This window comes from Alternaria ventricosa (assembly GCF_023758065.1).
Source record: "Alternaria ventricosa strain BMP 2768 chromosome Unknown scaffold_24, whole genome shotgun sequence".
NCBI lineage: Eukaryota > Fungi > Ascomycota > Dothideomycetes > Pleosporales > Pleosporaceae > Alternaria > Alternaria ventricosa.
This window is the reverse complement of record NW_026055704.1, coordinates 270,380-291,479: the sequence shown is the minus strand read 5'-3', so window position 1 is coordinate 291,479 and position 21,100 is coordinate 270,380. Positions and strand designations below refer to the sequence as shown.

General features: G+C 53.9%; 7 protein-coding genes across 7 annotated transcripts; 5 read left to right on the top strand and 2 right to left on the bottom strand.

Annotated features, from left to right (window-relative positions):
* Positions 1-45: 45 nt before the first annotated feature.
* Positions 46-1,501, top strand: J4E93_009813 (uncharacterized protein; the record flags this gene model as incomplete). Its single annotated transcript, XM_049347702.1, has 2 exons — positions 46-529; positions 576-1,501. The coding sequence occupies 2 exons, from the start codon at positions 46-48 to the stop codon at positions 1,499-1,501; spliced, it is 1,410 nt and encodes a 469-aa protein (XP_049195203.1).
* A 3,820-nt stretch (positions 1,502-5,321) lies between these two features.
* On the top strand, positions 5,322-7,277 carry J4E93_009812 (uncharacterized protein; the record flags this gene model as incomplete). The annotated part of the gene is made up of 2 exons (XM_049347701.1): positions 5,322-6,131; positions 6,198-7,277. The coding sequence occupies 2 exons, from the start codon at positions 5,322-5,324 to the stop codon at positions 7,275-7,277; spliced, it is 1,890 nt and encodes a 629-aa protein (XP_049195202.1).
* A 665-nt stretch (positions 7,278-7,942) lies between these two features.
* On the top strand, positions 7,943-8,647 carry UBC2 (Ubiquitin-conjugating enzyme E2 2; the record flags this gene model as incomplete). Its single annotated transcript, XM_049347700.1, has 4 exons — positions 7,943-7,984; positions 8,062-8,126; positions 8,244-8,468; positions 8,524-8,647. The coding sequence occupies 4 exons, from the start codon at positions 7,943-7,945 to the stop codon at positions 8,645-8,647; spliced, it is 456 nt and encodes a 151-aa protein (XP_049195201.1).
* Positions 8,648-9,432: 785 nt separating this feature from the next.
* On the top strand, positions 9,433-12,563 carry KLP1 (Kinesin heavy chain; the record flags this gene model as incomplete). Its single annotated transcript, XM_049347699.1, has 6 exons — positions 9,433-9,437; positions 9,497-9,516; positions 9,581-9,675; positions 9,731-11,902; positions 11,953-12,230; positions 12,293-12,563. The coding sequence occupies 6 exons, from the start codon at positions 9,433-9,435 to the stop codon at positions 12,561-12,563; spliced, it is 2,841 nt and encodes a 946-aa protein (XP_049195200.1).
* Positions 12,564-13,114: 551 nt separating this feature from the next.
* Positions 13,115-15,301, bottom strand: J4E93_009809 (uncharacterized protein; the record flags this gene model as incomplete). The annotated part of the gene is made up of 4 exons (XM_049347698.1): positions 13,115-13,213; positions 13,414-14,554; positions 14,676-14,976; positions 15,061-15,301. 4 exons carry the CDS (start codon positions 15,299-15,301, stop codon positions 13,115-13,117), a joined length of 1,782 nt encoding a protein of 593 aa, XP_049195199.1.
* Positions 15,302-16,302: 1,001 nt separating this feature from the next.
* J4E93_009808 (uncharacterized protein) lies at positions 16,303-17,664 on the bottom strand (the record flags this gene model as incomplete). Its single annotated transcript, XM_049347697.1, has 3 exons — positions 16,303-17,298; positions 17,353-17,528; positions 17,577-17,664. 3 exons carry the CDS (start codon positions 17,662-17,664, stop codon positions 16,303-16,305), a joined length of 1,260 nt encoding a protein of 419 aa, XP_049195198.1.
* A 328-nt stretch (positions 17,665-17,992) lies between these two features.
* On the top strand, positions 17,993-19,961 carry J4E93_009807 (uncharacterized protein; the record flags this gene model as incomplete). Its single annotated transcript, XM_049347696.1, has 3 exons — positions 17,993-18,253; positions 18,302-18,670; positions 18,720-19,961. 3 exons carry the CDS (start codon positions 17,993-17,995, stop codon positions 19,959-19,961), a joined length of 1,872 nt encoding a protein of 623 aa, XP_049195197.1.
* Positions 19,962-21,100: the final 1,139 nt, after the last annotated feature.

Below are 21,100 nucleotides of genomic sequence, written 5' to 3'. Positions count from 1 at the left end.
ATATTGACAGATTCCAAGCGGCAATCTCTACACTTACATTCCAACATGTTCGAAATGCCGATACTCGATGAGCGCATTGACACAGTAAACGAGCCTATCAACTACCTCACATGGGAGCATCACCCCAATACTCTACACGTTTTCGAGTACCCATGCTTGTTCTCCGCACAGCATCTCGTAGCCTACTTCCGCACCATCAACTTCACCGAAATGATGAAGCAGTACGACCATACTATGCGCACCCACCAAATGCAGAAGTCGCTGCAGATGTTCCTCAAAGAGCCTTATTGGTGGATTATTAAGAGGAAAATGAAGACTACCCTGAGTGAATATCTAGTGTTGGATGTCAGTCGCGAAGAGCCTTTGAAGGACACGCTCGATCAGCTGTGGGGACTAGACAAGAGGATGTTGCTGAAACCGCTCAAGGTCAAGATGGGCCACAACGAAGGAGAAGTTGGTGCGGATCATGGCGGCGTGACGTATGAGTTCTTCCGGGTAGTCCTGAGTGAAGCTTTCAGGCCTGAGAATGGTGAGCCACATCATACTCTTGCAAACTACTCGACTAACTTTGCTAGGTATGTTCACGATCGACCCACAGACGCGGATGACATGGTTCCAACCAGGCAGCTTCGAACCCCCCTGGAAGTTCCAGATGCTCGGTATACTATTCAGTCTTGCTGTCTACAACGGCATCACCCTACCCATCACCTTTCCCCTCGCCTTCTACGAGTACCTCCAAACCACCGGCAACCCGCGCGTCGAAAGCCCAGCCGACTACGACCCCATCGACTACATCAGCGACGGCTGGCCCAGCCTAGCAGAAAGTTTCCGCACCCTCCTATCCTGGAGCGACGGCGACGTCGCAGACGTCTTCATGCGCGAGTACGTATTCAGCTACGAAGCCTTCGGCCAGCCGATCGACCAAAACCTAGGCGACAACTTCCCTGCGCTCGCTACATCAAACGCGCCGATCGAAGAGCCCGGTCTAGTCACCAACGAAAACCGTCTACAGTATGTGAAGGACTATGTCCGCGCCCTGACATACAGTTCCGTCGCCCCAGGCCTCATCCCCTTCCTGCACGGCTTCCTCACCTGCATCCACCCAAAAAGCCTCCAACTCTTCACACCACACTCCCTCCGCCACCTCATCGAAGGCACACAGCACATCTCCATCCCCGACTTGAAACGCTGCGCGAAATACGAAGACGGCTACACTCCCACACACTCCAACATCCGCGCTTTCTGGGACGTAGTCGAGCATTACAGCCAAGAAGAATTACGTCTCCTCCTTGAGTTTGTGACGGCGTCTGATCGCGTGCCTGTTACGGGCTACGAGAGTATTACGTTCCACATTGTTAAGATCATGGGAAGCCCGGGGAGCTTGCCGAGTAGTAGCACGTGTTTTGGGAAACTGTATCTGCCGGATTATGGGGATAGGCGGGTTTTGGAGGGGAAGTTGGGGCTGGCGATAAGGAACTCGAAGGGTTTTGGGAATGTGTAGTGTAGGGAAGGTGGAACGTCTTTTGGTAGGCAACGAGGAGGTAGCGCAGCTACGGATAGCTAGTGGCTGGAATGCAAGGCACACACGCCAGCATGGTGGAGCGTGTACGCGTATCCACATCATATCCTCTCTCCGATTCCATGCGGTTACCAGAACGTGTCTAAAGCTTATCTTTTTTTCTGTTAAGCTAAGCTATCCCTTCCCGGACGTCTTCCCCGGGGTAGCGATGCGTTGATTGACTTTCGCTGTATGAAGTTGGTTTTCGCATCACCAAGTACCAAGGGCTGCGTTTAACGAAATGATAATAATGTTATACTCATAATCGTGATCGACGAGCGTCTTTGCCTACGTATCCATGTTGTTGTTGTTGTTGTTGTTGTCTATATCATCGTGACAATGCGAGAGAGAGAGGGCGCTTTTCGTTTTCAAGGTCGATACGACAGACACATCGATTCGGGGAGTCGAGTGTTGACGTTGGCATGATTGCTGTCCTGGTCATGGAGTCGTGCTGATTAGAAATGCTTTGTTGGAGAATGAATGAGGCTGGATCGATGTGATCTCACGATCTTGTCATACTTATAGTTCTCAAGCTACCGTCTTTGCAGGCATGGTGCTAGCATCTGGGTTTGCGACATTGATGGAGCTGTGATAAGTACATACCAGGGTGGGTGGGGGAGGCGGAGGGGAGGCGGAGGGGCGGAGGTGGAAGTCTTGCACCAGTCTCTGGATGAAGATGAGTACGGAGCATTGATACCTTGGTAGATAGGTCATCGCAGGGGTCTATGTTCATGAGGAGACTACGCAAGTGGGAGTGATAGAGTATACTTTCAGCCGTTCTACTAGCAAATGAGTCGCATGAGCGCAGCCTGTACCGAGAAAGCGAAGATGCACAACTACTCACGATGGAAGGGAAGCATAATCCCTTGACGTTCTCATTAGTTTGGCCGTATCAAAAGGGCAAAACATAGCAGCTGATCGCGAGAGATGCGTCTCATAGCCACGTGGTGGGTCATGGCAGCCATATCGTCGAGCATGTCAATAGCAAGGCAGCTCTCCGGCTGCTTTCTCATTATCAGCAACTACGGCGAGAATTACCATGCCAAACAAGGACTCAGCAGCACGAGTCGAGTCGAGTCGAGTCGACTCGGAAGGCCCGCGACGTATGCGCTGGACGTCATACCCACCAATCAGTCCCCTCCACGAAACCTTCCCAAAACATGAAGTTCCTCTTACACTAGCGTATGTGGACCCCAAAGCTCAGTGGCGACTATGCGCACTTCGGTTGTCGGTCGTCTCGGAGTCGTTGTCCCGGGCCGTCGCTTTGTCGCTTTCTCACCGACCGGATCGTCGCTCAACGCTCGGGCGACGACCCGGCGCCTGGTTATCAAGAGTCATTCGAGAGTATCGGGCGTCGGTCGGGAAATGCCAAGAACACTGAGCTCGCGGACTTTGTCTTCGGATGCGCCGGCGATTGGCTAGGTTGCCTTGGTGTTTTGGTGTTTTGAGGGTCCTCGTGACTGGTATGTCTGGACATTGGCGGTGCGTTGACGGACGGGACTGCAAGTCGTGCGTGCGTCGCGGATGCTGGCGATTAGCGTATGTGGAGATGCTGTTGGCGGGCTGACGCAGCACTGTGGCCTGCAAGATTTCATTATCGATTCGTACCAGGCGGGCACAAAGGGGTGGTTGTTAGCGCAAGTGGGGGAGGTGGTTGTTATCGAGATTGCGAGGATTTCTTGCCCGGGATGGGAGAAAAGTTCCAGGGAAGAATGGAGTGGCGGGCATAATGACTGATGTTGTTTTGTGCTAGTCGTGGTGTTGGAGGACAGGATAGTTGTGATATCACTGCTGGGTTGTAATGTGGTGAACTACTTTTTGTGGGCCCGACGACCTTAGATAGTTTAGTGGACTTGGGATGTAAACATGACATTTAGGTGTGGGTGGGTATACCAACAATTCAAAACTCAATCCAGAATTGTTTGTATGCTGCTTACAGTGGTGGTGGAGCGGAGCGAGCATGCATGTACAGCGCGCGATCTAGCCCTCGAGTCGAGAATCAAGACCATCGCGTGGGGATAACTGCATCTGGAGTTGTGGACACGATGGATAAGCTCCGAAGGCCCCTTGCCCCTGCAGTTCTCTAACCGAACGACGACTGTACCACGAGGCAGCTCCAAGTCTGGCCGAACTGATACGACGTCCAATTACAGTAGTTGCTCGGCGGCCGATGCCAACACATCAATCTGCGTGCAGGTCGGAGAGACTTTCGAAGGAGTCAGACCACAAACGGGTCGAGCCGACAAAACAATTCTGTTCACGTGCCTGTCCGGTGAATCCTGCGAAGACTCTAGTGCCAGCGAGCCTTCGGAGAGCCGCATGCATGTGTCGTTGGAGACTGCAGCGCGCTATCAGTAGCCTGCAGCCACTTGGCATCAAATAGTGTTGATTCGCCAATGCGACGAGACATCTCTCGTTCGGGCTAGTCGGACGCAGCAGGCCAATGACGATGGGATCTGGAAGAACATGCGGACACTCCGCCTCGCACCGGTCGCTAGATGATCCGAACACGAAAGTGTATACCGGTGGAGCCTGGACGACTTCAATGCTCGCGTGCCATGCATGTTCACGTAGGAGCGACGTCCCGAGGAGTCGCGAGGTCGCGAGGAGTTGACCGAGTGGCGCTCGCGATAACGGTGGCAAGGGGACGCGCAGCATGCAGTTGAGCCATCGCATGCAGTATTGGTTCAGAAATGTCAAGATGTTCAGTCAGTAGGTAGAAGATGAGCAACTAAACTTGCACACTACACAGGTAAGGTTTGCGGTGCCAAGCGACGTGCCAAGTCCTCCACGACTCCTACCCAAACTTCATCAATTCCTCATGTGCTCAAATTCTAGCGGATGTACAGGCTTGAATGCTTGGCTGTTACGTAGTCCCGACTTGATCGACTACCCTGCATACGGACCATATGCATGGCGTTGTCAATCTCGACGTCCGTGGTCGCTGCTCCTCGAAAGGGATCGATCACACTGGCAATACATGCGCTAGCGACGGGCAGACATGCTGTATTCTGTTGCATGGCTGTGCGGATATGATTGCAAAGGGCCTGATCTGGCCGGGTTTGCTACCTATGGGTGATGCAGCGTGGCAATCTTGAATCCTGCAGCGGAAGGCGGGAGGATGACTGAGCGCTACCAGAGTCTGGCCGCGCACACAACTTGCATGTTACGCAGAAATGGCGAGGCGACGACGAAATCACTGAAAGAATTTCATGTCGAAACATTTGCAGCAATCACTATGAATTACAAGATACATCATATTGTTCTAGATTGATGTAACCCTGCTCGCTAGATGGTGAATACCCCAGCCAAGACGTAAGGTAAGATCGCGTGCTCGATGAAACGCTCCATGATGATCCCTCCAGCATCGAACATCGAACTGCGGCTGGTCGGGCCTTTTGAAGTCAGACGGCGGTGTGCTCGTAGAGGTGGGATTTCGCCATCGCCCAAAAGGGACTAGTTCGGGCGGGATTGGTCACTCGAAGCGTGGATTGCGCAGGATTGCGTGACCGCTGGAAGTCACGACCCAACCTTTTGTAAGGCGCGTCAGGGTCGCACTTCCCCACATACACCGTGCGGCCGACGCGACTTCCGGGGCGTCGCGCTTCTTATCTTCCCTATCTATAAAGGTCCCGCTGCCCTCATCTCAACCACGGTTTGCTCACCAAGTTTCCTGCCTTCACCAACTTTCAGGAATTAGTTGCTTCTTCCTACAATATCATCGAAGCTTCAAGTCTACCACCACAACCACTGCCACTACAGTATGGCACCCAGTCTCTTGCTAGACCCAGAGTCGCCGCCCTCATCCTATGTCCACACCACCAAGCAAGCCTTCAGCCAGGACGGCGGTGTCTCACTCAAGGAGGCCCAGGCTCCCGTTGGCGGCGACTTTTCCTTCTCTTCTACAGCCATGAACGGTAATGGTAACGGCCATGTCAACGGTAGCGATGGCTTCTCCGGCAACGGGTTCTCAGATGCTCAGCAAGGCGGAAGCGATTTCATTACTGCTCAGACTCTTCGTCAACAATCGGACAGCTATGCGACTCAGGCTCGCACTTCGGGAGACGGAAAGCGTCCCAACATCTTGTACATTATGGCCGATCAGATGGCCGCACCCATGCTAAAGTTCAATGACCCAGAGTCAGTTATCAAGACACCTCATCTTGATGAGCTTGCTAGGACCGGCGTCAACTTCGCGAGCGCTTACTGCAACTCACCTTTGTGTGCACCGTCTAGGTTCACCATGTGCAGCGGTCAGTTGCCATCCAAGATCGGAGGATACGACAACGCCTCGATCCTGAGTCCAGAGATCCCGACCTACGCCCACTACCTCCGCCGCGAAGGATACGAGACTGCGCTCGCAGGAAAGATGCACTTCATCGGCCCGGACCAGCTCCATGGCTTCGAGCACCGACTTACTTCCGACATCTACCCTGGCGACCTGGGATGGTCCGTCAACTGGGACAAGCCAGAGGAGCGTCAAGAGTGGTACCACAACATGGCCTCGGTCATGCAAGCCGGACCATGTGTGCGATCCAACCAACTCGACTACGACGAAGATGTCATGCACAAGGTAAGGAATCTCAGTAGTACAATATACTCCAGCGATATAAGGAAGTCTTCTAACACATACCTTTAGGCTCAACAGTACCTCTACGACTACGTTCGGTCTGACCCCGAGACCCGTCGGCCATTCGCCTTGACCATCTCTTTGACCCACCCACACGACCCCTACACCATGATCCAAGAGTACTGGGACCGATACGAGGGCGTCGACATTCCCCTGCCCAAGGTTGAGATCGCCCAAGAGAACCAGGACTCTCACTCTCAGCGCCTGCTCAAGACCATCGACCTGTGGGACAACCCCGTTCCAGACGAGGCCAAGATCCGCGCGCGCCGTGCCTACTTCGCTGCTTGCAGCTTCGTCGACGACCAGGTTGGCAAGCTCGTCCGTCTCCTCAAGAACTGCAGGCTGGACAAGGACACTATTATCGTCTTTTCTGGAGACCACGGCGACATGCTTGGCGAGAGGAGCCTGTGGTACAAGATGAGCTGGTATGAGAACAGCGCGCGAGTACCGATGATTATCAACGGGCCCAATATCGCGCCCAAGAAGGTCAAGGAGTCCGTGTCCACCATGGATCTCTTGCCCACGTTCGTCGACCTCGCCGGAGGACAAGTTGATGATCGTCTGCCACTAGACGGTGTCAGCCTTCACGAGTACCTTGTCTCAGACAAGCCAGGCAAGGACGAGGTGTTCGGCGAGTACATGGGCGAAGGCACCGTTACTCCGACTTACATGATCCGTCGTCATGAGTGGAAGTTCACCTACTCCCTTGCCGACGGACCGCAACTCTACAACCTGGTTGAAGACCCGCAGGAGCTGCATGATCTTGCCACTTCCACAGAGCCTCATTACCAGAAGATGCTCGCCAAGTTCGAGGCGGAGGCGCGCGAGAAGTGGGACTTCAAGACCATTCACAACGACGTCGTCCGAAGCCAGCGCATGCGCCAGGTTGCTTGCAGTGCACTGAAGATTGGTCGCAAGGAGTCGTGGGACTACCAGCCACCGGCCAACGACCAGAACCGCTTCATCCGCTCGCACATTCCTCTGGATGAGCTCGAGCGTCGCGCCCGCTTCCCCATCGTCGACTACTTGGGCCGTGAGAAGTCAGCTCAGGCATCCCACCATGGTCTTGCTGGAGCAGCTGGCCAGTGAGGGCGGATTTCCCATGCACCCATGACTTTTTTCCCTTTCGATCAATTTGTGTTATTACGGATGCCGACATTCCATCTTTCCAGTCTGTTTCTAGCGATGCTTTTAATGTCCAGTTTTATTAGCGACTCATGGCGTATGACTTTACGACGCAGGGTGTGTATTGTCAAGCGTTCTGCAAACAGCATGGTCAGAATGAGTTGCATTTATGGCGTTTTGGGGCATATGAGGGAAAGGCGTTATAGCGATGACGATCTTGAACAGGCCATACATGGGCGACGGGTGATCTGGCTATGTATAGCACAGTACAACAATAAAACTGAAAACGTAACCTCGGTGCAGTGTGAATTGACGTCGGCGTTGATCATGTGTGAAAGGATGGAGGGTGGTGCTGTGAAGCTGTGTGACTCTGGTGCGAGGCGGCGGGGACAAGGAGGGGCGTAAGGGTGAGTACCACGATTGGGGAACTGCGATAAGCCAAGTTTCAAGCTACACGTGAGGTGGCGTTTGCCTCCACAAGCCGAACGACCGACAGCGGAAGGTGCCAGTTACGTCTGCGACTCAGTACCACCAACCTTGATTGTAGCTATATCCACCGTGTCTGTTCTACCTCAACCTCCCACTCCGCTTCAACTACCTCGAGCTCCGTCCATCAACTACGCACAACCATGTCTACTGCAGCCCGCCGCCGTTTGATGCGCGACTTCAAGGTACGCCACTAGAGCAGCACCAGCAAGCTCTGGATGTTTGCGCAATTTAATAGAGAATACCGTACTGACAAAAACAGCGCATGCAAACTGATCCTCCCGCTGGCGTCTCTGCTTCTCCAGTTGCGGATAATGTCATGACCTGGTACGGCTCACCGCATTCCCCCGCACGCGACACCAAGCCTCGCAGTCACTCTCGACTTTCGGACACACAGCAGCGGCAATAATATATGTCTGAGCTTGACTGCTGACACATAGACAGGAACGCAGTTATCATCGGCCCAGCAGACACACCGTTCGAAGACGGGACCTTCCGTCTTATAATGCATTTCGAGGAGGCATACCCAAACAAGCCGCCGGGCGTCAAGTTTATCAGCCAGATGTTCCATCCCAACGTATACGGGACTGGCGAGCTGTGTCTGGACATTCTGCAGAACCGATGGTCACCCACGTACGACGTGGCAGCCATCTTGACCAGTATTCAGAGGTACGTCAGAGTAGAGCTGGTGGGTTGCAGCGCGACACATGCTAACAGGGTCCAGTCTGTTGAACGACCCGAACACCTCGTCTCCCGCCAATGTCGAAGCATCGAACCTGTACAAAGAGAACCGCAAGGAGTACACCAAGCGCGTGCGCGAGACGGTGGAGAAGAGCTGGGAGGACTGAGGGGCGACTAGGGTACGAATATCATGACACGACGGCATGGAATGGAGTTACAAGGAACGGGGACAATGTCATGTTTGTTACTGGCAGCCAGGGGCGTTTTGTTTGAGGCTCTGCGGCGTGGAGTTTGGTTCACTATGGTTCTATGTTCGTGGCGTAGCCAATATACGTCCGTTTTCGTTGGAATGGATGATCATGGAGAGAAGCGTGATTGTCTTTGTCGCTCCACTAATGCAGGGATCCTGGTTAGTTGTCTTGGGCACAATGCAGCGGTATCTTGCTGCAACTGCTACAATGCCATGAAGCAATGCAAGTAGGCGGGACAAAGAGGTCGCCATAAAGGAAGATGCGCAGAGCATGCTTTGACCAGGCAGGTTGCGTCACGGCCGTTGGCGGCGGGGAGGAGGAAGGCGCGCTATGGGCATGCAGACCCTGGGCGTATCAACACAAGCCCGAGCCCGCACCTCGACAGTAGCCCGGCATCAACATCGCTCGTCTCCCTCACCGCGCGCGCCCCCGTGCTGTTGTCCCCTCACTTTCCTCTGGCGCGAGCAGCGAAGGAGTCCCCGGTGTGCCCCAGGAAGCCTCCGTGGCCGTTTCAGCAGTTCCCCTTAACCATAGTCATAGCGGGGCCTGTAATTACCCACCTCCCACGCGCCGAGACACAGCGAGACGTGACGGTGCCACAACAGGACCTCCCGGCGGGCCTGCAGCAACACCTGCCCCGAAGCGCGAGCGAAGCAAACAGAGCGAGGCCTCTGGGCCGCACCGCCTGAACAGCAGCAATCATGTCGTGAGTAGCTCCAAGATGGCGGCGAAGAGGGGTGGCATGGCTAACAAAACGGGCGACAGGGGCTCCAATACTATCAAAGGTGCGCCGCCATACACGGGACACAGAGACGCATGGTAGACGGGTTACTGACGGTACGACTGCAGTGGTGGCGCGGTTCCGCCCGCAGAACAAGGTCGAGATAGCCAGCGGCGGAGAGCCCATAGTCGAATTCAAATCCGACGACACATGTACGATCCAGGTACGGCATGCCAGCTCGAGGGATGGAAAGCAGAGCCACTAATGCTGTGTGTTAGTCGAAAGAGGCCTCCGGGGCCTTTACCTTCGATCGCGTTTTCGACATGAACTCCCGCCAGGCCGACGTCTTCGACTACTCCATCCGCCCCACCGTCGACGATATTCTGAATGGATACAACGGAACAGTCTTCGCCTACGGGCAGACAGGAGCCGGAAAGTCGTACACCATGATGGGTAGCGATATGGACGATGAGGTCGGCAAGGGAGTCATCCCGCGTATCATCCAGCAAATCTTCGCAAGCATTCTGGCATCGCCGAGCAACATTGAATACACCGTCCGCGTCAGTTACATGGAGATCTACATGGAGCGCATTCGCGATCTTTTGGTTCCCCAAAACGACAATCTGCCGGTGCACGAAGAGAAGAACAGGGGAGTCTACGTTAAGGGTCTGCTGGAAGTATACGTTTCGAGCGAGGAAGAAGTCTACGAGGTCCTCCGAAGAGGTGGATCTGCACGAGCGGTTTCAGCTACCAACATGAACGCCGAATCCTCGCGATCGCATTCCATCTTTGTCGTAACGGTCAACCAGAAGAACGTCGAGACTGGGTCATTGAAGAGCGGACAGCTCTTCTTGGTCGATTTGGCTGGTTCTGAGAAGGTCGGCAAGACCGGAGCGAGTGGACAGACGCTAGAGGAAGCCAAGAAGATCAACAAGAGTTTGAGTGCCTTGGGCATGGTCATCAACTGCTTGACCGACAGCAAAACGCAACATATCCCCTACCGAGACTCGAAGCTCACACGTATTTTGCAAGAGTCGCTCGGTGGTAACTCCCGGACAACTCTAATCATCAACTGTTCGCCAAGTAGTTACAACGATGCCGAAACGCTGGGCACACTTCGATTCGGTATGCGCGCAAAGACTATCAAGAACAAGGCCAAGGTCAACGCCGAACTCAGTCCGGCTGAGCTCAAGGCCATGCTCAAAAAGGTACAAGGACAAGTCACGTCCTACGAAACATACATCGGTTCGCTTGAGGGCGAAGTCTCGGTTTGGCGTGCAGGTGAAAGCGTCCCCAAGGAGAAATGGATTCCGCCTCTAGAGACAAGTCCGTCATCTGGAAGGAAGCCAGCGACAACGCCTCGTCCGGGCACGCCATCGAGACTGGAAGGTGTGAGAAATTCGGAAACGCCACGACCTGATTCGCGAATGGACCTGGAACGCGCTGGTACACCCAGCATACCACTAGACAAGGACGAGAAGGACGACTTTCTGCGAAGAGAGAACGAACTCCAAGACCAGGTTGCCGAGAAAGAATCACAGCTTGCCAAAGCCGAGGACCAACTCAAGTCTGCCAAAGAGGAGCTTCAATACTACAAAGACCGAGACGCGAAGACGAACAAGGACAATGAGCGAATCACCATGGAGCTCAACGAAATGCGCATGCAGGTTGAGAAGATTCAGTTTGAGAGCAAGGAGGCGCAAATCACCATGGACGGACTGAAGGAAGCCAACTCGGAGCTGACCACCGAGCTGGACGATGTCAAGCAACAGCTCCTGGACGCAAAGATGAACGCCAAGGAGACTTCCGCCGCTATGGACGAGAAGAAGAGGAAGAAGGCCGAGGCAATGGCACAAATGATGGCCGGCTTCGATCTCGGCGGCGAGGTGTTCAGTGACAACGAGCGTACGATACGGAAGATCATAGAGGAGCTAGACCAGCTCCACGACATGAGCGCAGCCGGCGAGGCGATTGCTCCGGATGCGATCAAGGGCCTGCGGGAGAAGATTGTCGAAACACAGGGCATTGTACGACAGGCCGAGCTCTCCCTTACTGCCCGCAGTGAGGAGGACAACACATATGCCAAGCGTCGTGAAGCACTGGAGGCACGCTGCGAGACTTTGCAGACGCAGTACGAGGAACTCCTCGAAGGCAACCTATCAGAGCAAGACAAGGAGGAGCTCAAGGCACGCCTTGCCGACGCCTACTCTGCCCGACAAGAAGGCAACCTCGAACTTGTCGAAAGTCTCAAGCAGGATACTGCACGTATGCTGGAAGAGAACCAGAAGCTCAAGGCCGAGAACGAAAGCCTGCAACAGCGCATTAAGAGTGGCGCTATTGCCAACGGTGTCGCCAACGGCATCAACGGCAAGACTGTGCAACAGCAGATTGCCGAGTTTGACAACATGAAGAAGAGCCTCATGCGCGATCTCCAGAACCGCTGTGAACGAGTGAGCAGACTGAGCTTCTCAAACGAAGACGCATTGCTAATAAGCCACAGGTTGTCGAGCTTGAGATTTCGCTAGACGAGACACGCGAGCAGTATAACAACGTGCTCCGTACCTCCAACAACCGCGCTCAGCAGAAGAAGATGATGTTCCTCGAGCGCAACCTCGAGCAACTCACCGTCGTCCAGCGCCAGCTCGTCGAGCAAAACAGCTCCCTGAAGAAGGAAGTCGCCATCGCCGAGCGCAAACTCATGGCCCGCAATGAGCGGATACAGTCTCTAGAAAGCTTGTTGCAAGACTCCCAGGAGAAACTCACAGCTGCGAATCACCGGTAACTTGCCCCCTCCTCCTCACAAACCACCCAGCATACTAACTACTATTCTTCCTTGCCAGCTTCGAAGCCCAACTCACAGCCGTCAAAGAGCGCCTCGAGTCCGCCAAAGCGGGCTCCACCCGCGGTCTCGGTTCCCCCGCTGGCGGCGCATCTTACGCTGGCTTCGGCGGCGTCGGGTCCCGCATCGCCAAACCGCTTCGTGGCGGCGGTGGTGGACCCGTCGCGGACGGCCCTGTCCTCCCTGTCATTGGCAATCTGCAGAAGCAGGACGGTGATGGGGGGGATGCGAATAAGGGGAAGCGGACGAGCTGGTTCTTTAATCAGCGGTAGTGGGGGTGGGAGTGCGGGGGTAGAAAGGGTAGAGAGGGGGGAGAGGGTGGAGTATGAGTTTGAGATGGATTTGGGTGGCTATCATTGATGGGATGGTAAGCGGTGTTTTTGGCGTCGCGTTATGTGTGGACGGGGGGAGGGAAGGTTGATGATGTGTTCCGCCAACCACCGACAACATGTGGTGTGCAATGATCAAGAAGGAAAGGGATGGATAAGATGGGATGAGATGCATGCCGAACTGAATCATGCACTTGAACTGGCCGTCTAGAGATGGGTGTCGCTTGGTTCTGTTTCGCTGCTTGCGTACTGTTTTGCGTAAACCCTTTATACCATAGATTCATTATCTTTGAATACCTTGCATGAGGATGTTTTGTCTAACGGTTATTCTTTGCTGGTCACTGTGCTTTGTGATGTGATGAACTGACCAAGTAGTAGATAGAAATTGATGGTCTCAGTAGAGATGTGTGTGTGTACTCTGAATCTGTATCGTGATGAAAAATGGAGCTAACTAGTAAAAAAAGTGTGAAGCTAAGTACTCTGAAGGTATTGTCTCAGATTCGGACGGCTACGCGGTTTGTTTGGTACTTCTTCGTGCTGGGTAGAAGGAGCGTGCAGATTATTGCTATGCTGCCAAAAGCGATGCTCGTGAACTAAATGCCACCAACGTTAGCTCCGTGGTACATGAGCAACCATTGGAGAGATCTTCAACTATGTCTCCTTTCTCGCCGAAGGATGATGAACAGCTCATGTGCACCGATGAAGCGCAGACATCTTCCTCCTCTTGCCGAACCGAAAGTACGTATAAAGGGGATGATGACCATGAAATGAGAAGAAAGCTGTTCGTACTCACCCAAACATACTTCAAACTCTCACTATACGCCCACCTCGTCCCTATCGTCGCACCCTCAATAACCTGCGGCGTAACACCCGCAATACCCGCCGTAGCCAACTTCTCCGGCTCCGTAAGAAACAAGCCCACGAAAGCCTCCACACTCTCCAGCGGCAAACCAGCTTGCACCGCAAACAACGCCGTGTACTTGGGTAGATTGGCAGTTAGCTTCCCAGCAAAAATGTTGTAGTAAATCGAATACCCGATACTGCCGCCAACCGTGCGGATCGACAGCGACAACGCCGCAGCCGTTGTGATAAGCGCATCCGGACAGACCAGCATCGCAACCGTCGCAGCGGGAACAAGGACGCCGCCTACACCAAACCCCGCCATGGATCCCAGAAACAGCACCAAGCGTTCGTTGTCTGGCGTCATAACCGCCAGAGCCCCAGCAAAACTTGTCATAATCCCCACAGCCACAAGCAGCACCTCCCTCGTATGCCCCGGAAACCTAGATAGCGCCGCATTAAAGAATATCGCGCCCACTGCCGTCGTAAGCGCGGGTCCCAAGCCCCTCAGTCCAATAGAAACAGGAACGGGGCTGTAAACGCTACTAAAAGTGATGGGGAAGAAGTTGAGTATGCTGAAGAAATTCATGCCCGCGCTAAACGCAACGACATACGCCAGCCCTACTATCCTTTGCCCAGAGAAGAGGGCAGAGGGGACCATGGGATGGGCTGCGAACTTGGCTTCGTAGAAAATCCATGTAAGGATGAGGGAGAGCCCGATGAGCATGGTACACAGGACGTATGCAGAGGTCCAGGGGTGTGTGTAGCCGCCTGATTGGAGGGCGACGAGAAAGAGGGTTAGGCCTGTTATGGATAATACACCGCCTACATAGTCTATTCTTTTCAGGATCGCTTTCCGGGAGTAGGTGGGGTCGTTGTTGGTGTGGCGCTGGGGGAAGTAGGTCAAGGCGAGGCCGACGCCGACGATTGCGTTGAAGATTAAAGCGACCCAGGGGCCCCAGCGCCAGCCTGGGCCCGTGCCGGAGTGGGACCAGAGTTCTACGTAGAGGAGGTAGGGGCAGAAGGGGAGGACGAAGGCGGTTACGAGGGCGAGGGAGTAGCCGCGGTATTTTACGGGGACGACTTCTGCGAGGCTGGGGTGGGGGTGTTTGTTAGTAGGGATTGATATAACTAGCGGTCGTGGCAACTGAACCAGTGGATGAAGAAACTAGAACAGAAGACAACAGACGAAAGGGAAGAAAGAACACAACCTACCCAGCAAGACCAGTCAACTCCCCCGTCGCAGCCCCCGCCCCCGAAATCGCCATGCCAGCCAACAGCTGTCCGAAATTCTGTCCACTGCCCATCAACGCACATCCGAGGCAGATGCAAAAGGAGCCAAAGAGGGCGATGTAGCGTTTTCCGAAGAGGTCTTGGAGGTAGCCTGCGTAGGGGCATACGGCGGCGATGGCGAGGATGTTGGCGGTGGGCAGCCAGGCTGAGCCGCGGTCGAGATTGAGATCGGCTTCGATGAAGGAGAGGGAGGCGCCGGCGAAGTAGAGGATTACTTGGGAGCCTGGGGTGGGTTAGTTTCGGGTTGATTGGGGTGGAGATGGGGTGGAGATGGGGTGGAGATGGGATGAAGAGGGAGGGATCGTACCAGTGTACAATGCGGCGAGGAAGATGGCGGCGAAGATGCTACGCACACTCCATTCCACTTTGCCATCTGAGTCATCTCCTTTGAGTGCGTGGGCATTGTTCATATCCACGCCTTGCTCTGTTTGGTCATGCTGTGACTCCAGCGACAAGTCTGTAGCATGATGCGGGTTTGCATGTTCGATATGATGGCTGACTTGTTGTTTCTCCTTTTCGTAGTCCGGTTGGATGGTATCTGAAGCCATGATATAGCGAGCTGAGTAAAAGAATTCTGTTGATTCAGTACTGCGACTTTGAAAGGAAGAGACAAGGTGCTTGCAACTGTCTACCCCCAGTAACGGGATAACAACTATCCTATATCCCCAATCCCTCCCACATCCCGATACCAAACGCACCCCACATTCCTGAAAACGTCTTCCTATCAATTCAGCTTGGCCTCTCAAAGATGCAGTGAACGTCAAGTAGCGATCCAGTAGGCGCGTACCAAGCCCACATTCGACCCACTCGAACTGTTTCCAGTGACTAGCACAAGCGAAACCTGGGGTAGTTTGCAGCTACTGAGTGCGGGGAATTGACGAACGTTTCAGCAATGTGACGATCTGGGCCCATTTTGGATCGAAGGTGGCGCATGGTTAGACTGACTCGATTGTAGCGACATCGTGAGGAAGAGGCCTTTGTGGCTAGCATCGTTGCCGGGAAAAGGTTCCATGTACCCCGCAGTGTGGGAATCGGGCCCTATGGACTTGGCGAGCGGCTCAGCTACGAGCTTTTTGTTTTTGGTGGCGGGCCTGGATAGATCGGATTTGGTGTGCAGGTTGCGTTGTGGTAAAGACGGCGTACAGACGGTAACATGCTCCCGGTGAGGTTTGATTAGTAGCTTATATGCAGTTCGCAAGCCTATCTTATCCACCAGACGAGGTATTCATTAGACGACTATACTGTTTAGTTAGACAGAATGAGGCTTCTCATGAATGCTGCCGCAGTCACGTTGGGAACAGAGACGAAAACAAGTACTGGGTGTAGCTCGATTGAAACCATTTGCATTCGCGATTCCGGCGGTGCGGTTCAGGCAGTTCGCATGAATGCATCCGACAGCGTACGTCTATGCAGAGGGCCCTGCTTTGTGTTGAGCGCTGATTCGGCGATGTAGTACCACGGGCCTGCTCTTCAGGTGCTTTTCGTACATGCTGTGCAACACGGATACCGGATGAGAAAGGTCATCTCTGTCCGGACATACCTCTGCATCTCACTTCTTATCCTTCGATCCAGCATCATCCGCGATCAAGGCTTCAACATCTCGCTCCATGAGCCAGCTGCGGACACTCTCCATGACCTTCTCAAGCGTCTGGCCACCACCCATTACATCGTCTAAATCATGCACAGTGGTTCCGCTCCTATGGTCGGTGACGCGCTGCTGCCCCCAGTTGTAGGTCCGCACCTTGTCACCGCGGCCCATCTTCGCCACGCCAATAACGCTTCGTCGCATATTGGCCATCTCCTCTTCGCGTTTCTCGCGTCTTAACTGGGCGATACGCGAGCGCAGAAGCGCCCATGCCTTCTCTTTGTTCTTGTGCTGGGATCTAGAATCTTGCATCGCGACGACCGTGTTTGTTGGGATATGCGTTAGCCGAACTGCTGACTCGGTCTTGTTGACGTGCTGGCCACCGGCACCGCTTGCCCTCATGACTTCTAGTTTGACCTCTTTTACGTCGATGTAGTAGTCGCTCTCAGGGTCTTCGAAGTCCTGCTCTTCTGCAGAGTTTTCCTGTACACTAGGTAGCACGTGTACGGATGCCGCGCTCGTGTGTGTACGTCCTTTGGCCTCAGTGGCAGGCACGCGCTGCACTCTGTGTACGCCTGCTTCGCATCGGAAGACTCCATATGCGCCATCGTTCTCCACCTCGATGATGGCTTCTGATAGCGGTACCCCAGCTTCAGTCGTGCCGTTTATGTTCTCATACTTGAGAAGATTTGTGCGAAAGCCATTGCGGTTGCAGAAGGCTGAGTACATGCGGAAGAGGTCCCCGGCAAATATAGCTGCCTCTGATCCGCCTGCGCCAGGCCGTATTTCCAGAAGACATGGGAGGTGTGCAAACGGATGTACCGGCACCAGAGAGGTGATGAGGTTCTGTGAAGCATTGGCGAGCTGTGTTCGGGTTTCTCCAAGGTCGTCGGAAGCGAGTGATCGTAGTTCGGGATCGGTCGAGGAGTCGTGTATCATCGATGTGAGCTCTGTCACAGACTTAGTCCATATCAGCTACTGAAGTGCTCCTGCTGGTTGCGATATCCTGCTTACCTCGTTGGCCTTATCCCACTCACCCAACGCATTCACGATCGGGCTGTATTCGCCGAGCTTCTTCGCCGCTCGCGTGTCGAAGCCATTGGAGAGCTTTTCTGTCAATTCTTTGTGCTCGGAAACGATTGCGCGGGCTCTTGTGAGGAGGGCTGGGGGTATGGACTCGGATGTCGCAGCTATGCGATATTAGCGACTGGGCCAGGCCGGACGCATTCAATACACACCACTACTCTGGAGCCGAATACTGCGATTTATGAACGGGCGAGCAATGCGCGACAGACAATTGCGGCATATCCATGATGTTGTGAGCATCGTCGAGTTGCGTCAAGCTCCAATCTGTGAATTTCTCCATGTCCAAGGCGCGTTCCGATCGGCTCGGAACGGGTGCACGTGATAATAACCCTCACCCCGGCAGATTAAAGCGGACTACACCGCCTTATCACCTTCCTGTTACGGAGACGTCATGGAGATAGGCGGGGACGCTGCGATATGTCCCGAGGGATTATCGAGCGAAATCGGCACGTTGAACGGCATCAACCATCTCCGGGGATAACCGTTGGAGACTACTTAGGTACCTAGGTATACCATAGCAGCTTGCCCGTACCCCACTCATAGCTCCAAGCTTCACAATCAAGTCCCCATGCCTACCCCACGACGGAGCAAGAGATCTAAACCCCAACAAGAGCCTGAGCAAGAACGGCCCACCAAAGTCGCCAAAGTCAGCATGGATAACAACACGACTTCGAATACCCGCAATGTCTACCCACATCCCGAGCCCCAATTCGTTCATTTCCCCAGTCGACGTTCAGTCGTACATAGCACCAAGGGTATTGTGTCGTGTACGCAGCCACTTGCAGCCGCTGCTGGAATCGAGATCCTAAGGAAAGGTGGTAATGCGGCAGTATGACGTAATCCATCACCACTTCCATCTTATGCTAACGCTACGAAGGATGCTGCGGTGGCCGTTGCGGCAGCCATCAATGTCACAGAGCCGGGCTCAACGGGCATCGGCGGTGATATGTTCTGTCTGTACTACGATGCGAAGACGAAGAAGGTATCTGCCATGAACGGTTCCGGCCGGAGTGGCGCGAATGTCACTCTCGACAAGGTCAGGAAAGACCTCAACATCGCAGAAGGCCAGAGCGGCCAGATTCCCATGGACCATGTACATGCCGCGACAGTGCCTGGCGCAGCAGCAGGATGGGTCGACTGTGTTGAGCGATTTGGTAGTGGAAAGGTCAGCATGGAGGACGTGCTCGCGCCCGCCATCGATCTCGCGGAGAACGGTTTCCCAGTCTCCGAGTTATCAGCAACATTCGTAAGTATTGCAACGCTTCATGAACAGGTGACATTCTGACATTCTGCAGTGGGCAGCGAGCGAAAAGGACCTCTTGAAAGCATCGCCCAACGGGCGCGAGATGCTCAAGGATGGCAGAGCGCCCAAAGCCGGAGAAATCATGAAGAACCCCACCATGGGCAATACCTTCAAGCTATTGGCCAAGCACGGAAAGAAAGGATTCTACGAGGGCGAAGTAGCCGAGCAGCTCGTTAAAGTAGTGCAAGATCTCGGTGGCTATCTCACTCTAGACGATCTCAAACACCATGCAGAAACCGGGACAGAGCCAGTAGACCCCATCTCGCTAAAGTACACAGGCCAAGGTGTTGGAGAGCGACCCGACGGCGGTATCGAGCTATGGGAACATCCACCAAACGGTCAAGGAATCGTCGCTTTGATGGCCCTCGGAATTATCCAGGAACTGGAGAAGCAGAAGAAAATTCCAAAGTGGAGCCTGAACGACCACAACAGCACCCAATATCTCCACACTGTCATCGAAGCATTGCGAATCGCCTTCTGTGATGCCCATTGGTTCGTCACAGACCCAAATGTCGTCAAAGTGCCGTCTGCCGAGCTTATCTCGGAGAAGTACCTCGCCGAGCGTGCGAAGTTGTTCGACCAAAAGAAGGCCATCTCAGCGCCTGTCCATGGTTCTCCAGCACATCTGCAAAGCGACACTGTCTACTTCTGCTGTTCTGGCCCTGAAGGAAACGCCATCTCCTTCATCAACAGCAACTACGGCGGGTTTGGTACTGCCATCATTCCCAAAGGCTGCGGTTTCACTCTGCAAAACCGAGGTGCAAACTTCAGTCTCGACAAAGACCACCCCAATGTACTGGCACCTAGAAAGCGTCCCTACCACACTATCATCCCTGGCCTGACAACATACATCAACGATGGTAGTCTGCACTCCGTGTACGGCGTCATGGGCGGTTTCATGCAACCTCAGGGTCACGTACAGGTACTCCTCAACCAAGAAGTCTTCAAACTCAACCCACAAGCTGCGCTGGACTCACCACGCTTCTGTATCGGAGCCGGTATGCCTAGCGCTGACGGCAAGATGACCGACGCGACGATTTACCTAGAGGAGGGTATCGACCAAAAGGTCGTAGAGGAGCTGCGAGCACTCGGTCATAATGTCAAACAACTGGACGGCTACGGACGTGGTATGTTTGGTCGAGGTCAGATCATCCGGCGACACGTAGACGACGGTGTGCAGGTCTGGAGTGGAGGTAGTGATCTACGCGGTGACGGTGCGGCGGTGCCATTGTAGGCGGCCACGACCACCTGAAGATAGGATCACGATTGTAAATGAGGAAGCAATCCAATATCACATCAAATTCAATTTGACTGACTCGAGTTCTGCAAACACCCACCATTCACGTCGCAAGTTGACAAAGTAGTCTAATGGGAGAACAAAGAAAAGTGATAGCAGATCTCCATCCCAACATGAACGCATCCCGTCCATCTCGATCAACACAAGAACCACCAAACCCAGCAATAAATACCGAAACTTCAACGTGGCCAATCCAGATGATCAGCGACGTTTTGCACGTGTATTGTGAAAGGCATCCCGCCTGGGGTGAACGATCAACGGCCCGCCCTTGCTGTTTCACATGCCGCATGCAAGAATGTGGCAGAACCGGGCACCATGTAGTCTGTCTTACCCCATGCGGGATAAACAGACGAGACTGACTACGCTGATAGGCAAACGAAGATACGCCTGACTTAAGAATAGGCACTATTCTGTGTCTCTGAGAAGCCACGATCCGGTGTGTCGGTGTGTAGGGACGTGGACACGCACGCGTTCATTTCCAAACCAGCGGGTCAAACGAAGATCGGAGATATTAATATATGATACAGACTGTGATTTGACGGAGAGATGTGGTCCTTGCGTTGGTGTAGTTGGGGTTTAATATGAGCGTTTGGACATGTGGCATGATGGCTGTACAACATGAATGATTTCCTATCCTTACCTCACGTTATCTACACACTGCCCCCATCTGTCCACCTCGCCGATTCTATTATACCAAACATGGCTCCTCGTCGCCCATCAGTCCGCTGCGATGCGATATCCTTCATAAACTCCCGTCCAAGTCTAAGCGAAAGCCGTATACGCGCAAGTGAAGACCGGATACGCACGAGTGAAAGCCACAAACGCTTCAGCGAAAGCCACCTACGCCCTAGTAACTCCAATCACGCAACCACCGACCGCTCGTCATCGCCTCGGCCCGTCGCCTGCTTGAAGTCCTCGTACACAGATTACATCAGACCCGTCGACACCTCTAGTGGAAAAGCAGAACCAGAGTACACAGTCACTCCCTACACCGACGACTCCTATCGAGTTAATCATAAATCAGGTCTAGCATGCGGAATCACAAGGGGCTTTCGGGTCTTATCCCGGGGTTGCGC